At 42.7% G+C, this 16715-nt stretch overlaps 1 protein-coding gene across 4 annotated transcripts in view; it reads right to left on the reverse strand.

Annotated features, from left to right (window-relative positions):
* The window catches only part of MYO1C (myosin IC), a 37753-nt gene that overhangs the window by 9608 nt on the left and 11430 nt on the right, over positions 1-16715 (reverse strand). For 2 of the 4 annotated variants that reach the window (XM_010573599.1, XM_010573597.1), the window contains exons 2-18: positions 12361-12516; positions 11625-11740; positions 8036-8234; positions 7027-7107; positions 6066-6245; positions 5764-5862; positions 5413-5526; positions 4801-4872; positions 4382-4501; positions 4068-4150; positions 3268-3373; positions 2821-2901; positions 2348-2439; positions 1110-1204; positions 846-892; positions 485-565; positions 190-295 (exon numbers count right to left, since the gene is read on the reverse strand). In XM_010573599.1, coding sequence (XP_010571901.1) covers positions 190-295; positions 485-565; positions 846-892; positions 1110-1204; positions 2348-2439; positions 2821-2901; positions 3268-3373; positions 4068-4150; positions 4382-4501; positions 4801-4872; positions 5413-5526; positions 5764-5862; positions 6066-6245; positions 7027-7107; positions 8036-8234; positions 11625-11740; positions 12361-12486 — 1798 coding nt within the window. In that variant the 5' untranslated portion in view covers positions 12487-12516. Of the gene's footprint in view, positions 1-189; positions 296-484; positions 566-845; positions 893-1109; positions 1205-2347; positions 2440-2820; positions 2902-3267; positions 3374-4067; positions 4151-4381; positions 4502-4800; positions 4873-5412; positions 5527-5763; positions 5863-6065; positions 6246-7026; positions 7108-8035; positions 8235-9351; positions 9412-11624; positions 11741-12360; positions 12517-13682; positions 13732-16715 lie in introns of those variants that run through there. The other 2 variants (XM_010573600.1, XM_010573601.1) reach the window with 2 other exon arrangements.

Consider the following 16715-nt stretch of genomic DNA (forward strand, 5'->3'; position numbering starts at 1 on the left):
ACCAGTGCTCCCATTTTGACTGCTGGTACTGCTGCCACCTCCCTACAAGAAGCTCTGGCACAGACCCAAAATGAAAAAGTCTTGCAGGACTTCTTCATTTGAGCTCCTTTCTGTGCCTCACTGACTGAATGTAGTGGTCTATATATAGCTGTCATATAAAAAAAAGAGGAAGAGTCACCAGGGTCATACCAGCCTGTTTAGCATCGTTAGGTTTAATGCAACGAATGTAGGAGGGTTCTTTGGACATCAGAATTTCCATCAGTTTGGAGAGGCTGTTTTTAAACTGAGTTGCTGCCTAGGAGAAAAGAAAGAAAACTACGTATGAAGCGATGACTTAACATAGCTGGTACTTGTGACTGCAGAACAAACCTCAGTCTCCCAGCTTTAAATGTAAGAGGCTTGCATTCAGATTACCATGTTAGACATGACATGTCTTTTAAAAAGAGGAAGTAGTCACACTTCCATCCAGCTCTGGTGTTCTTACCGTTTCAGGTCTCTTTTTGTCTGTCAGCTCCGTCCTGTCAAAACACTGATTTATGATAGGATTCTCAGAGTTACACATGGTCTGCAGAGAGAGACATTTTCAGAGATAAAGTAGAGTATTCTTCAGAGAACTATTAAAGAAACATGGGACAAAACTGTTTGTTTGAGGTTTTTTGTTTTGTTTTGCTTTTTAATAATAAAATGAACTTTGGGCACCGCAATTTGTCTTTTCATAGTGCAGCCCCATGGACACACATTCTCCAAGTGGAATCTAGAAGAATCTTTTCCCTCAGATGCCACCCCATTCTAAACCCAACTTCTTGTTCTGCTGAGTATTGGAAACGTCCTCTATCCACACTCACCTCCTTCAGGTTCCGAAAGAGAAGGTCATTGTTTTTATCTAGAAAACCTGGAAGAAAAAGAAACCGCTCAGGCTGCCACCGCTGTTCCACAGGAACTTCACAACAAGGCAGGAGTTTGAGATGGGAAATTAATCTGGTTAATCAAACGATGTGTGGATGTATTCTATGCCCAGACTTTTCTTTATAGTGAAGCTGTTTTAATTCAAAGGGCAGAGGACGGGAGGAAGAGAAAAGAGAGACAGCAGAGAGGACGCACACACTTACCTGCAACACTGTAGGTGACCTCTCCAGCGTAGTGCAAAAGCCGAAACTCCTCCCGCCCCAGTGACTTGCGAGTCTTCTGGTCAGCGAGCTTGTGCCTGGTGAGAAAGTGAAGAAGCTTCATGAGAAACAAACATTTGTTTCACGGCGGGGATTCACTTCAAAAAGCCCTATGGCATCTGATCCCAGAGTGGGACTCTGTGAACAGAGAAGGGGGGGGGGGCAGGGAATAAATCTGACTTGCTGATTTTCAAGACCAAAAGTAAATAGAGAGGTATCAACCAGCAAATCATAAAAGTGCCACAAAATGTATTTATGTTTATTTCAAATGGATGAACTTTCAGCTTCCTGGCAAGGTTGCAGAGTGGTTCTGCGTGCACATGAAATTAGAGTAGAGGCAGCAGGCAAGAGGGCAGTGAAGATGCCGGCAGCATGCTGGCATACCCATGAGATGCCATACAGATCCTGATCTGAGCATAAGCAGAACACCCAGTAAGAATAAAAAGACATTTGGAGCTCCAAAACTGAAGTAAACAACCTGAAAGGTGAAACATGGGATTCACACCCATTGAACTGGAGTGGCAGCAATATGGATAGGTTACCAAAGTCAGAGAAGGATATCAATATCGTCTGGGAAGGAGATGGGCACAAAGGTGAGTTAGTGCAATACAAATCTCTCAATTTCAAAAGCACTAACACTTCTGCAATCATTCTAATGCATATACACCTCTGAACACTATCTTTACCAGTAAAATTCTGCTCCATGTTCTAGTTATGCCTAGGCCTGACTTGGGTCATCAATGGTGGGGAATGATCTGGCCTAATATTCCAAACCAGTGAGTTTGTCAGACCCGAAGTATTGGGCCAGATCTTGGAAAAGCCAAGAAGCTGCAAGCCTGTAAATTCCTTGGACATTATTAGCAGCAGGATGCCAGAAAGGGATCAGTGAAGGGGCAAGTCAGTAACAAAAGTTTTGTTGCTCCTGTTGTATTCTGAAGCATGGTCTTGAGAAAAGCAAGGCAGTTAGTGTTGATGACTTATTCTGTATTACCTTAACTCACAATCTAATCTTTTTGCAAAAGAAAACACGATCATCTTTTATGTGGGACTCAGTATACTTAGGATGCTACTGCTATACACACAATGAGTTATAATGTTATCTAGGAATAATTGAAGCTCTAGGCTCAATCACACACTTGGATCCTACCAGCGTAACTGCCCTCAGCTATGCGAACACTCACGTGAGAAAATGAGGGTGGTTCTTCACAGTTTCCTCCAGTTTCTCCAAGAATGTTGTATCTGTGGCATCCCCAGGTCTCAGACACTCTTCATCCTACAAACACACGCATTCTAGTATTGATTTCTTACTGCGCTTGTCAGCACACAGGCTAGCTCTAATTCTGTCTCACTGAAACACTGCCCCAATTTGACCCTTTGGCCTTTTAACAGGTAAGCCAGCTCTTAGTTCAACAAATGAAGAATTGTTGAGCCGAAAAGGAAAACACTTTCCTCCTTCCAGAGTGCCTGGATTGGAAGCTTCTTTCCCAAGAGCAGAGGGAGGTGATACAATATGACTTTTCGTGGTGTCACTGTTCAGTGTATCGTAGTTCTTCCCACCTGCCCAACTAATCTTAATATAAGCTTAGACCTTTTTCTTCCCCTTGTTTTCCACTACACTGCTCCAAATTTTTAATTTAAAAAGGTGTCAACTCACCAGAATAGAAATGATGCCTTTGAATTTCTCTTCCACCAAATCGCAAATTATTTTGTTATTGAAATACTGAACCGGTTCCCACTACAAAGACAAGAAATCACGCTTGGGTCAAAACAATTCTAGACTGGAAAAAAGCATGAAAATTTCAGAACATTTCAGACAGCATTGTACTTAAATAATCTTTCTGTCAAATTTGAAACAAAGCTTTTTCACTCATCAAATTTGTTTTCCTAAAGAGCATTTTTTTTTCTATCAAAGACTGGAATGGCATTACTCACTTCTAGCTGTATCAGAGTTACCAAAGTGTTTGGAAAAGAAAGGAAAAAGGAAAGTTCTTTGATTCATTTACTTTGCAGACCGTTATGAGCAGCTCCTTTTCTAATCTGTCCCCTGGCCTGCAGGAGGTGCTACAAAGGAGATAGTGGAAGTGATGATATTGGCTCTTACCGCTATGCCTTCTGACTCGTATTCCTCTTGCTCTGACTTTAATGTGAGCTCTATGAAGAGCTGCTGCAATTTTTCATTACAATAATTAATACAAAATTGCTCAAAGCTGCAAACAAAAATCAGAAAAATAATCACTAACACTGTACCATGAGTAAAAGAAGCTATAAGTAGTGGGCAGCAGCATGAATACCTCTGTGTAAATCAAGAGAAACAGATTTTGTGAAATATTTATTTACTGAATGTATAGATTTATTAAGTTTATTATTTAGTGGATCTCATGAAAGAGTTCCAGAAGGAAGGAAAAATGGACGTGAAGGGTGCAACACAGGGAAACACAAAAACCTTTAAGAAGAGCCCAATAATACTGCAAATTTGAGAGTCTCAGTTCATTGCTATCTGCCAGAGTCAGGTTCCAGATTCTGACACAGTCAGAGATTTATAGCTGTGTTTTCCCATTCGCACCACCATGGAAAGATGCCACAATAGCCACCACTGTGCCAGAGAGCTAGACAAAGGCATAGTTCAAGCTATCGCATGAGTATGCCCCCAAAAGACAACAGTCTCTTTAAAAATACCAGGAACATTAACAGCTGTAAATGCTAAAGATTAGCTGGATGTCCCAAGTGTTAGAAGCCCTGGGATTATCAGTTATTCAACTGATTTCCTGAAGTTGAAACGTCATCTCTCTCTCTTACTAAGAGATCAGAGATGGAATAATATCTTATTTCACAATGGCAAAAAACCACTATAATGAATGAGGTCATGCAGAGTTTACTCAAAAGACACTGATTGAAACAAACCTGTTGTGCTGGAAAACCTCAAAGCCATAGATATCAAGCAACCCTAGAACTGTTGTACTTCTCCAGCCCGGAAACTCTCCTTCCTGCAATAGGGCAAAAAATAAATGTCGATATGTACGCAAAGCTACAATCCATCACTAGATCTTACCCATTTAGTTACAGCATTTACTCTTTACCTTCTTCTTAATGGAAAACAAATTAATTTAGAAATCATTGGGCAGCATGGAGCTTACCATTTCTCTGCTTTGCAGCTAAAAGATTCAAAACTTCCTTTCACGCTTGGTTGGACATCACCAAACAAAAGGTTCATTTACCTTGTAAGCAAGAGACTTGTTAACCTTGTTCACCAGCCAGGAGAAAGTGCGTCCGTATATTGCCTTAGCAAGTGCGTCCCTTGCGTAGGCTGCCTGCTCCAGGTTCAGAGGACTGATTAGCTGCATGCAGAAGGAGACAACAGCCGTTCAACAGCCATTCCACTGAGGGATTAAGTTTCCCTAGTTCATTGTTAATAAACACCCACTCAACGGCATCCTGTCTGGGTTCAGCTCACATCACTGTCTCCCAGCGGTACAGGCTGCAAGTCACCATTAGGCTGTGGGACTCCTGCACTGACAACCTCTTTTGACAAGTGAGAAGTGAACTCTTTAGTCCTGGTAAAAGAGCTGACGGTGTATCACTAGCTTGATTTAATTCCATGTGCCTCCCCAGTGGGGATCCCGCTTCATGTTCTTACCTCTTCCCCTTTTGCTATGATCTTCTTATGGATCAATGCATCTCGAAGAACAGAGCCTTCAACTGCTAGAAGCTGCAAAGCAGTAGAACATTAAATTATGAAGCAGTACGTTCAATTTATCGGTAATAGTTTTAAGAGATCAGAAAGGCCAGTCCTCAAAAGCACAGTCCAGTGAAACAACCCTTTATTTTCCCATTTGTACTGCAAGACTTCTTGCAACGTCAATCCTTCCCTTTCCTCCCACACACCACCTCCTTTCTGGCAGTGATATGACCTAACAAATAAATTGGCTTGATTGTTCTGGCACAAAGAACTGACTCAGCAAAGCCACCAGGGTTCTTTCTTTAAAACTCTTCTCTGGAGTAGGTCTACTACCCCACTGCCTGAAGGTGAAAACCTCAAGTCTGTGGTGGATCAAGTGATAAATAGAGAAGTTGTCAGTTAAAGGGTTTTGATGTTAATATTTGCATTTTATTTAAGTCAAATAAAAAGTAAGTTTATTAAAACTTCTAAATCATATTCTAAAATGATACGATGGTACCACATTCAAAATAAGGAAAAACCTCTCTAATTCATAGTTAATGTAATACATCTCTAACTGGTGATACTCACCCTAGCCAGGTATTTAATCTGATTCTCTGTAGTGACTTGAGCATTTCCTTGCTCATCAGCAGCAAACTGCACGTTCCCCAGATGCAGAACACTAGCCACAATGCTCAGCAAATCCTAGGATGAAAGCAACAGGCAGAAACCAGGATGATGAAGTGAACACACAGTGAGAAAAGGCAGTAAGATTTTTGTGTTAATTAACATTTTATGAGAACATTTTGGGTTGGGTTTTTTTCAGGATTTTTGCAGAGAATACATTCACTCTGAAGGCTGCCTTTGGTCAGAAATAACGAATCAAAGCAGAAAAATTCCTTAAGAGTAGGAAAATCAGCTGTGCTGTTAAACATGTCTTACCTCCACCTCGTTGTCATTGAAGCCTATAATGGACAGGGCTCTTCGCACAATCTTCCAATCATTTTTATCATTTATGGAACTGACCCTTGCACAGTGACCCTAAAAAGACAGTTTGATATAAATAAGTAAATAATTGTCAAAGATATATTACTCATGCTCAATACACTTCTGCCATATGTTTCTTTTTATAGCAGTCATTTCACTGTTATTTTTGAAGTGAGGGAAGGAAACTACAAAGTCAACTGAGAATATATCGGTCCTATAATACAACGATATTGTAAGAATTACTAGTTAATGCACACCTTTACTAAATAGTGATACTGTTGTGGGCTCTTTTCAAGGCCCAGCCTTCGCAGTAAGTCCTCTTCCCCTCCTTCTAGCAGCTGGTAGAAAATGTGGAAGTTCCTCTCTCCATGATTCTGGTGCACAACTCGGGATTTCTCCAGGAGGTAGTTCAAGATGTGGCCCCCAACAGGAGCCCCCTAAATCAAACCAGATACATTGAAATAGTTCATCAACATAGAGGAAAATATTTCTGCTTCTTGGTGGTCTATTCAAAGACAAATAGGATACAAAATGATAGCCTAGGAGAACACAGAAAACAATCTGTCATTTTGTATCACATCTCTATTTCAGCTAAAACATAGTGGCAATTTGAGTTTTGACATGTATGCAAAATGAGCAATCCAGTGACAATAACATACCATTATACAGATCGTGGCTATAGCACATACTGAATGGGATCTTGACTTGTGTAAAATTCCTTCTAAGGAGGAATTCAACACAATGGAAAAGCAACAAAACTGTGAGTGTGGAGGGATTACATACCGAGACATTTAAATGACTGCAGTATGCCAAGCTACTTGGTTCTTACACTATGTTAGTCTTCATAGTATGGGACAATTTGGATCAGAATCGAAACAAATGCTATGCAAAGTTACACAGGATAGAGATTTTCTTCAGATCGCAGCTGGCTTATGTGGATTTAGTTTGGGAGCATCCATTTGCATGGTGCACATACACCCTAGAAATAAGAGGATTTAATCTATCTCCTTATATAGAGAAATGAGGGAAGGAAGAAAGGAAAGTGTGTACTATAAAATCCTCTGGAACCAAAGTTTGCTACCACAGACTCTGCTTATGCCATTGGCAAGGGAATGCAAAACAATCACTCCATGCACGCATCCGTACAAGAAAGCACAGGCAACAGAGACTTGCTATGACCAGGAGCAGTTCTGAAGTATAAAACAGATTTTAAGTTACCCTGTAATCAAACTGCACATCCATGTATTTCCCAAATCGGCTGGAGTTGTCATTCCGAAGGGTTTTTGCATTTCCAAAGGCCTGAAATGAAAACGATTAGAGGAAAATAAATTAAGTATCAAATAAGATTATTTATAAACACTCTGGTGAAGCTGCCAATTGTTTCTTTACAGCCATTGAAGCCTAAGTTTTTCCTTTTTGCAAGGGAAACCAGGAAGGAAACAGATTGCTACCCAAATTCTAATGCTGATCTTTACACCCAGTGCAAGCACTGCAGATGGAGCATGCCTCTGAAAACATTTCCACCCCCCCACCAAGCGTATTTTAATGCCAGTTCACTGCTGACAACATATGTCATGTCTGACAGTCTTTTCAAAGCTTCCTCTTTCATCACAGCTATTTGCTTACAGTCACCCGCAGCTCCACTGACGGCAGGCACTATCCTAACAGGCCTAGGCCTGCCAGGCTTTCCTCCCTCACGGGGAGCACACCTCTCCCATGCACGCAGCACGCATTTGAGCACAGAGCAGAAATATGAAAGGGAACTACAAAGACAGCGCAGCACTGGACACTAGAGGACACCACGGCACTAGAAAACACACCCACAAATGCATTTAACAGAGGGCAACGCTGCCCACAGCAGACGCGTCCGCTTCTGGCTTTGCAAACTTATGCAGCGCACCACAACCCTTCCCACGCCAAATGCCTCTCTCTCCCTGCAGCCCGGCCACTCCAGAATTGCTCCTGGTGGACTGGAAAGGGCCAAGTGAGTTCAGCAGCAGACGGCCATTTCCTTGGCTTGGAAGCAGACTGGGATTCCCCTGTGTGCAGTGCAAACGATCTGCCCGTGTGCCGTGAACCGGTGTTCCCGGAATACACTATCCGCTCTGCACAGACAGCTCAGTCATGCCCAGTGGGGTCCAGCTGCCCCCACCCCCTCAGCTGGAAAATGTGAGCGCTGCCGGTATGACTCAATGTCAAGTTTCCACGCTGCGGGCTCTAGAGTTACCTCCAGGACGGGATTGGATTGTAACAGGCGGTCCTTCACGGTTTCAACCTGCTGACTGGCTGGACAGGTCACGGCGTAGTACTGCAGGATCTTCTTGGTGGCCTCCGTTTTGCCGGCCCCGCTCTCCCCAGAGATCAGAATACACTGATCCTTCCTCTCCGTGCGCAGGGAGCGGTACGAATTGTCTGCAATAGCGTAGCTAAGGGACAACGATAATCGGGCATTAGTTTGTTTCCACAAGTGAAGGGCAGAGACTCCTCAGCTAAGACTATCCCACGGTGTGAGCTCCTAGCAGAGACACTGCAGAAAGACGTATGTGCCCATGGGCTGGAGCATATTGCTTCCACACACTGGTGATGACACAGGAGACTGCTGACATTTCTATATACATCTTAACCACCGAGCCAAGTTTCTGCAGGGCGATAGCACAAATCTATCAAATTCCTTTAAAAATTGTTCTTTTGACTCTCTGTGATGAGAAGAGTTTCTGTAGAAGACGACTAAATGGTGCAGATAAACTTACTTTTATAAATATGCATGATCTCTCAACATTGGTACTGCAGGACAAAAAAGCTTTACATTCAAGAAACATCTTGTTTTCCATCAATCTTTATTCTATCTTGTCTTTTAAGTGATGACACACTCAGAAGGTCATAACTGGACTTTGCTCTCTGGGTGGCTCCTATAATGTGGCTCCAGAGTACCCAACCTCTCGCCGCTTCTCTTGGATTCTAGAAAGAATGGGATAAGCCAGCACAGCATCCTGCAGGTTACTTAAGCTACCATCCAACTTAGGCCAAACGCTACCCAAAATACCAGATGGTTCCTCCTGCCTGCGTACAGCCAGAGTTTACTGCTGCTGGCTCTGGAGCCCTGCTTCTGCCTTTGCTGCTTTTTCTTTCTCTTTTCCTCCCTGTGATAGACCAGACAGGATCTTATACCAAGAATCACACACACACTTTTACACCACCAGAGAGCAGGAGGACGAGCCTGACAATGGTGGCAACTATCCCAGATAGGTGCAATGGAAGAGGATAAAAGAAGAGGAGCGTTAGCCCTTCACGATGCTCTCATATAAGACCTCCATAACAATACTTTCAGCTGTCTTACATGTGGTAATCAAGCAGATATCCTGTCTTCATACACCTGACAACCTTTCAGTAGCTTTGCTTTTTTTTTTCCCCCCCAACTTTCATGCTGTGAAATTAATAAGAAATAATCACACCAAAATAACAGCCGTGGCCTTCTCAAGTCTATTAATACTTGGTGCTAAGGCAACACCAATGAGCTACCTAGCAACACAACTGCACACTTACCCCACTAAAGTCATCAAGTCCTTCTCTTCCCATCCAAATTCTGTCTCTGGAGTATTTTGAAAACAGCTGAATAAATGTAAATTTCATTTAAATTTTAAGAACTACCTCTAGACTGCGTGCCTTTATTGGGTGATTTTATAGCACTGTAAGTTCAAGCAGAAAGCTAGCAGTCATGCATACCACATACAGAATCACTTTACTTAAAGATGTTTATGGTCCCATTTGTAGTCACCATCTCTGAGCCCCCAGCAGGCTATAAATAGGACAGGATGTGAGAGATCACACTGGGAAGTATGCTGTGTTTCAAGCCCATAGGGATAACTTTTCTCCTTTGAATGACTACATGTGACGTGCTTCCCAGAGAACCCACCGCTCAGGCCTAGCCTTAAACTATTTTGACACTGGAATAGCCATCTTGAAGTATTTTGGCTTTCTAGAATCAGTTTAGAATAAGAGAAAGAGGAAAAAAGACACCTGAAACACTGTAAAAGGAGAAGCACAGAGTACTACACTACAGAGGGTTTCAGTGCTCCTCAGAGTATTTTTAAATGCATAAATAATCAAATAATGTAATGTAAATAATCAAATAATGTAATGTTTTTTAATGGAACGATAAAAACAGTTAACAAAAAAATACTGTTTTCCCAGTTGAAGCATCACTGGTATTCGGTACCACAGTTCTCAAGGGTTTCCTTACGAGCTGCACATTTTGCATTTCCTATGGGACTCGTTAAAACAAGAAAAGAGAACAGCCTAAGAAATAATCAGCTGCTTTGTGATTTAAGTCACTTTGTGTAGCATATACAGGAATTAAAGCATATCTGCTCAGCGCTTCATGTTATGTGTGAGCATTGCCATCATGCTCAGTCCCGTACCTACTGCACACAAATAAAAAGGTAGCCACAAAGTCCCAACGATTTTCCAGAGAGTCACAAAATTCTCACCTAAGGACAAAGAAGCCCTTAAGAGTGCCCTGATCGCAGGCAAAAGTGGCTGCATCGAGGCCAGGTCTCCGCCTGGAAGGCAGGGCTGAAGGTAACCCATGCGGCAACAACAATGTGCAAGTAAGGGTTGACAGCGGAGTTAGGGCTGGGGGTGAGGCTGGACAGCCTGCGGCCGGAGCTGCGACCCCTGCACCCTCTCAGCTGCCTCGCCACGAACTGCCCGATGCCGATTTAAGCCCCTGCCGGTTACTTCCTTGGGGCAGATCTCTTAGTTGGGGCACACAGACACCACGTACTGACACATCTAGATCAAGGGGCGAACTCAGCAGGTTTGAATGCAGGTTTTTTAGGTTTAGTTGTTCCCCATATAGGTCCACATAAAAAGCCTGAAACACTATAAAAATCACATTTTTATCGTAACAAGTACAACTTCAAGTGTTCAGACTTTCCCAAGTAATGGTGTTTCTCTCCCTCTCTGTGCTTGCAGCGCATTCTGGTTTGCTTACTCTCCTGGGCTATGTGCCAGTAATAAGAAACAATCCAAGCAGTTCGCTCAATAATATCATTTACTCTTCCAAGACCTCTTTAAAAAAAAAAAAAGCCAAAAACACACACACCACAAAAAAAACCTCCAAGAGGTGCTCAGAATTTGGCCCTTGGTCCTGAAAGAAAACATTTTGGAGCCAAATGTCTTGTGCTCTCAGTCATCTCTCTCTTTCTGTCTGATAAAAAAATTCAAATGCTTTCAAAAATAACTTTAAACCTCAAACTTTTTTTTTAAATGGGAAATTGGGAATGCTCACCAGGCCAGACCATGTAAATAAATACATTCCTTGTTCCAACAGGCTGATGGTATCTTAGCAACAAGGGAAATACCAGATAAATATTGGTCAGGCAGTAACAGCAGAGGTAGGAAAGAAACCACCACACATATAGACGCACTCTTTCCCCTAGCTAGCCTTATGCTGAATGAGCGATGTAGCAGCAGGGGAAACTCACAGCCCGGACACGCAGACCCCAAGTAACCCTGGAACAATGAACTCCTGTCCTGCCAGGGCTGGGTAAGCAGCTCTGTTCCTCCAGCCAGGAAGGAACCAACTCCCTTTCCAAATACTGCTCTTGCAAAGGCAACTCATCCTCTTTGGAGAGAGGAACAGGAATAGAAAGAGCCATACACCACACCCTCCGAAGGATCCTTTATATCCCTATGATTTTTAGCGCTGCATCTGGGACGAGGAAAAGTCCTATTTGCGTGTTTTCACATGTTATTATTGCACACGCCTGTGTGGGAACGGCACAAACTGCACTGTTTACCCACAGGCCACTCACAGGTGAGGAGAAACTTCATAGAAGCTGACACCACGGTATCGCTCCATGTTCTGTTTACTGTAGATTTCCAGTTCCTTGTATGGATTAACAGACACCAGAACTGAGCCAATGTATGTCTGAAAAAGAGAACACAAAGCAGAGAGGTTACAGAAGGTCTGGCAGCAGATTCTCTGAGAGCCCAGGCTGCTCTGAAGGCCGTATGTTGTTGACAAGGGCTGCCTGCGGCGCTGCACTGGGGATGCTGCTGAGGGCGTCCAAAGAGGCCAAGGGTGCTGAAGAAGCAACCTCTTAGTGCAGTGAGAATGACACTGGGGGAGTTACACTAGAGATGTTATCCTTGCTGGATAAACAGCACCTGCAAACAGTTTTCATGCTTCTAACAAGCAAGAATACTGGATTATTTCTGACATAGGTATTTCTGTATATATACCAATTAGGATCAAATTCAAGCCTGGGGTTGCTGAAAGCCCACCACAGAGTGAAATCATGAGATGGAAGAATGTAGTGTGAGTTGGATTTTCAGTGCTGACAAGACCTGTAAATGCCAGCAGACCTCAATTGGAGCACTGCAATGAGTCCCTACATCTGTTAACATGACAGTATCCCAGACTAGTTCTGACACAAGCAACCATGGCCTATTAAAGTTGATACCACCATCTCCAAATCCAATTGCAGAGCAAAGCTATGGTATGCCTTCTGCAGCAAACACCCAAATTCAGGTCACCAATGAACTCACATAGATCAGATTCTCCTTGAAGCGCTTACGCAGATTTTCAATAAACGCTGCTTCGCTGGTGAAGTTCTCAAGCAGGACAAAATCCTGCACCCCCACACGGTCGCGGGCTGTCAGAGCGCTCTCCATGGTCAGCCGAATACCGTTAGTCCCCGCTCCCTGCAACCAAAAGCAGAGGAAGGTTGGGATATCTGTCTGTGGTTTTGTATGCAGCTCACTGAGTCCACAAGAACCGTTAACCACAATTCCCCATGGACAACCTACAAACAGGAGAGGATGTTAGAATAACCCCACTATTGTTGAAAACGCTAGTCCATGTATACTAACCCTTTATCAACTGGCTTATACTAATTGCTTTGATGGAAGACAAGCCAGCATTAGGAAAAAGTTAGTGCTAAATTTCCAATAACTTTAAATCAATCAATCAAACAAGCATTTCATAAAGAGAATAAAACTTGGATTTCCTTTCCCAGGCATCATTTAGCAGGAGTGAGGCTGAAATGTGTTCTCTCTACTTTCCTCTCTCATCATGGGAAGACATTGAGGTAAGGAATCTTTTATGACTAATGATGATTCATCTCATGAGCAAAGAGCTTCACATTGCTGACCAATTTAAAAGCCTTAGCAAGATACTCAACAGGGAAATTCTGGGAAGATTCAGAACTAATGAGAAATGGGCATTTCTGCATCCCATGCCACTGAATTTAGACTGTGACACTAACATCCCATGCATCAAGCAACTTCTATTCCCTGACCCTCTTTTAAAGGTTACATTTTCAATGTGATGTGGTTCAGACACAACCATCTTTGGAAAACACAGGTCTGCTGACTTCTTCATTCGACCTCACGTACTAAAACAGGGAGAGGAAATGTGCACCAAGTGACTCAGTCGCTACTTGCAGGGAAAATTTCTACACAACAGACAGGCGATATACAAGGCATAGAAGACGAGAGACACTACAGAAATCAGAGAGTGGAGATACAATGTATTAAACCATCTGCCTCACATCTGTCTGCATTTCTTTATCATATTCTTAAATCCTTCTTACTTTGCAAAATCCTTACAGCAAGCACCCTTCTCCTAAATCTTCTCCCTAAAGCACTAATGCACTTCAGAGAATCTGTTTTTATATTTTGGGATGTTGCCATCACTGGCACAAACACCACTGGTGCTTGTTCATAAACAGGCTCATGCAGTAATAGCAATAACCAGCCACCCTCTCCTGTAGCACTGTTACAAACCGGGAATGCCGGATCCCTGCTGCAATACTATTGTCCAGCCCCAAAACCCTGCACAATGATGTAGATGATTTTTGCTGACTCACGTTGTCAGGTAGTTCCTTTCTGCTCCTTCTCAAGATATAATAGTGGTCAGAGCACAGGGACTGATGGCGTGCAGGGAAAAAAAAATAAAAACAACCTTGGTCAGAAGAAAATTTACCTAAGTTTTGTTAAGTAGTAATAAAGGCAAGACCCATTTAAGTATAAATTCGGGCCCAAATGGGTGCAAATACCCTCAGTCTGCAGTTGTTTAGAGTTACCAATCATTTACAAATGCAGTTTTGCCTATTTCTGCAAGTTATAATTGACTTCCTTCCCAAAAGCCCAGTGCCTGGGCATAAGTGATTGCATTAAACTAGCAGCTTTCAGAAAGAAAAATTAGTTTCTCCTGGAAATCTCAAATCCAGACCCACTCTAATGGCTCAAACACCACAAAGAAACATCATTTTAATTTCCCTTTTTATTTTTTCCAATTAGTCTCATGGTCTGGAAGGCCTGATTTCTCAGCTTTGAAAGATCCCGTTTTGGAGGAATTCTGCAGGTACCGTCATTAAGTAATCTTTTTAAAATGCCCAAAACTTTCTAAGCCAATTCCTCCACACCTTCAGCAAAGTGCTTTGTTGTCATCTTCTACCCTCCTTGCCAAGGTGAAGAGGAAAGGTATAAGCCCTAGAGAAGGAAGGTGGTGAGATAAAGGACAACACTGGCAAAAGAAATAGAGATAAATCACATAAAAATAAACTCTGCCTAGAAATTAGAATCCTTCTACCAGAGCAGTGCAATCCTGGAGCAGGCTTTGGACAAAGTAATGGGAACAAAGACAAAACCAAAAGAAAATAACTAGTTTTCAAGTGGGTAAGTTTATGAATACAGTTTTAAAACACAGCTGCCTCAAAAATGACTGAAGAGAACTTACACCCTTGCACAGTTAATCCAAGTTTATATAATCCTAAAGACTTTCACAGAAAACGTCACTTAGCAGTTTCAGCAGCTCTTTCATCAGCCACTCCCTCCAGCTCAGGACAAACTGATCCCAGCTGTACACATCCAGCCTAAGGAAGAAGCAATCTATCCTACTCATAACACAGAAAACTGCACTTCGGCCGCCTCCTCTGGGACAGGCATTTAAGGCTAAGTAGCTTTCAGTTTCCTCCACGCTTTTTTCTCCTCATTCAATTCCAACCTCTCTCCGTGAGAACAAAATAAGTACCTGAAATTTTCAGTCAGTTTACAAAAAAAACCTAAATGCATCTTTTAAGCAATAATGAAATGTGACCAGGTTACCTAGTCGACGTGATGCAGTCAGATTCTCCAGAATATAAACTTTAATCACAGTGTTGTACCCTCCCAAGCCTCAGTTCAATGCAAATGTAAACATCAGTCATAAACCACAGCTGAGCAATATGTGCTTCTCTGTGCCAGCATTTGCTCATTTGCTTTATTGCTTATGTCCAAATCTACCACCAACTTAAAATGTCAACATTAACTATTTGACTGCCAATAATGTCAACAGATGCAATGTAAAAGGAGGTGAATGTAAATTCTTTTTGCAAAATGCAAACAGAGCGGTAATGCAGAAGAAAGTGGGGAAAGAAGACGCTATTTAGAAAAAAAATATCACAATGATGATGATATGTTCCTACTGAATGATGAGTGTTACAGTAAGGCACTGAATAAATTAAAATAACTAAAATGTTGGTTATTTTGTGTTAGCAGGCAGACATCAAATCTGGTGGCTGTAAATTAATGCTAGAAAACCCACTTGGGGAGGGGTAAATATGTTACAGTGAAGCTAATTAACCATTAAAGCAGTTTGCCTATGGACAGGACTGGCTCCCTTAGCATCTTTGCAGAGGATAGATTTATCCCTGCTAAAATGCCTCCGGCTGACATAGAGTTCATTTACAACATCCTCTGCTCTGTGCTATGCAAGAGATCAGCTCCGACAACTCTGAAAGCCCTGTGGCAGGGAGTATGTATTCCAGATAATTAGAAGTATATAGGCTGTGAGGGTCTGTTTAGACCCCTTCCTTGTGAAAATCAGTTTTTCTTGAAGCTGCTAAGAGAGCACAGTGGCAGACGAGCTGTTCCGACAGTGAGAACACAGACAAAAGCACCGTCCCACCTGCCCTCTGTGCAGCTGCACCCTTTGGCTTGCACTGGCTCTAGTACTTGTGCAATGAACTAGACTGGAAATCTGACACGGATTAAAACTAACTCCGATTTTTTTTTTTATTATTTTAATCCAGATCTTTCTCCCACACATCATCACTCACAATGGGTAACAGATACAGCGGCACAAGATTGGGAACCACAACGGAGACGGGGAGGAGCAAGCATTTCAGCAGCAGGGCCAGTTCCTGCCATTTTTAAGTGCTTGTGAAACTATCACCTAAAAGGCACGTCTAAGGTTCAACACCACCAAACGCGAACACATCTCCTCCTTTGGACTTTGTCTCCCTGGCATGTGCTCACACAAGCAATTACCTGTCTCTAGGCTAAACCAACGCAACTCACTAAGCCAGCAAAACAATGACCAGGAAAAAAGAAGCTGGTAGTTTTCTGTCAACACAGTGAGCTGAATCACCTTACCATGGGATCAAGGGGAGTGTCAGACCCAGGGCAAGGAGGAAAGGGAGCACAGTGCCCTTCTGACAGCAACAGGCAGTTAGGTTAGCTCCACCATGTGCAACTTCACCCTGCCTATAGGAATCAAAAGGAGGACCAGGCTAAGGATCGCAACCTTTGTAGGACACACCGTGCCAATGCCACTACACCCAGCACAGGCTGCGAACAGGGAATTACAAAAATCTGAGCAAACTCCATCTGATCTTGGTGGTGTGGGTTTAGGAGTGTCCGTGCCCTCTCTCAAACTTGCCTTTCATCCCATACTAAAATCACTGTCCTAATGGTCACTCCTGCTTAACAGAGTACAAGCTGACTTTTGCCACTCCGTTTCTCAAACCCACCCGGCGGTAAAGTTCCAAGGGACTCATTCCCACACTATTTTAACCCACTCTTTGCTTTTAATCTCTTCTCCAGAGCCGTCAGCACAACAGTGGCTCACTGCCAGGAAA

The sequence above is a fragment of the Haliaeetus leucocephalus genome, unplaced genomic scaffold, assembly GCF_000737465.1.
Source record: "Haliaeetus leucocephalus isolate CR32 unplaced genomic scaffold, Haliaeetus_leucocephalus-4.0 Scaffold395, whole genome shotgun sequence".
NCBI lineage: Eukaryota > Metazoa > Chordata > Aves > Accipitriformes > Accipitridae > Haliaeetus > Haliaeetus leucocephalus.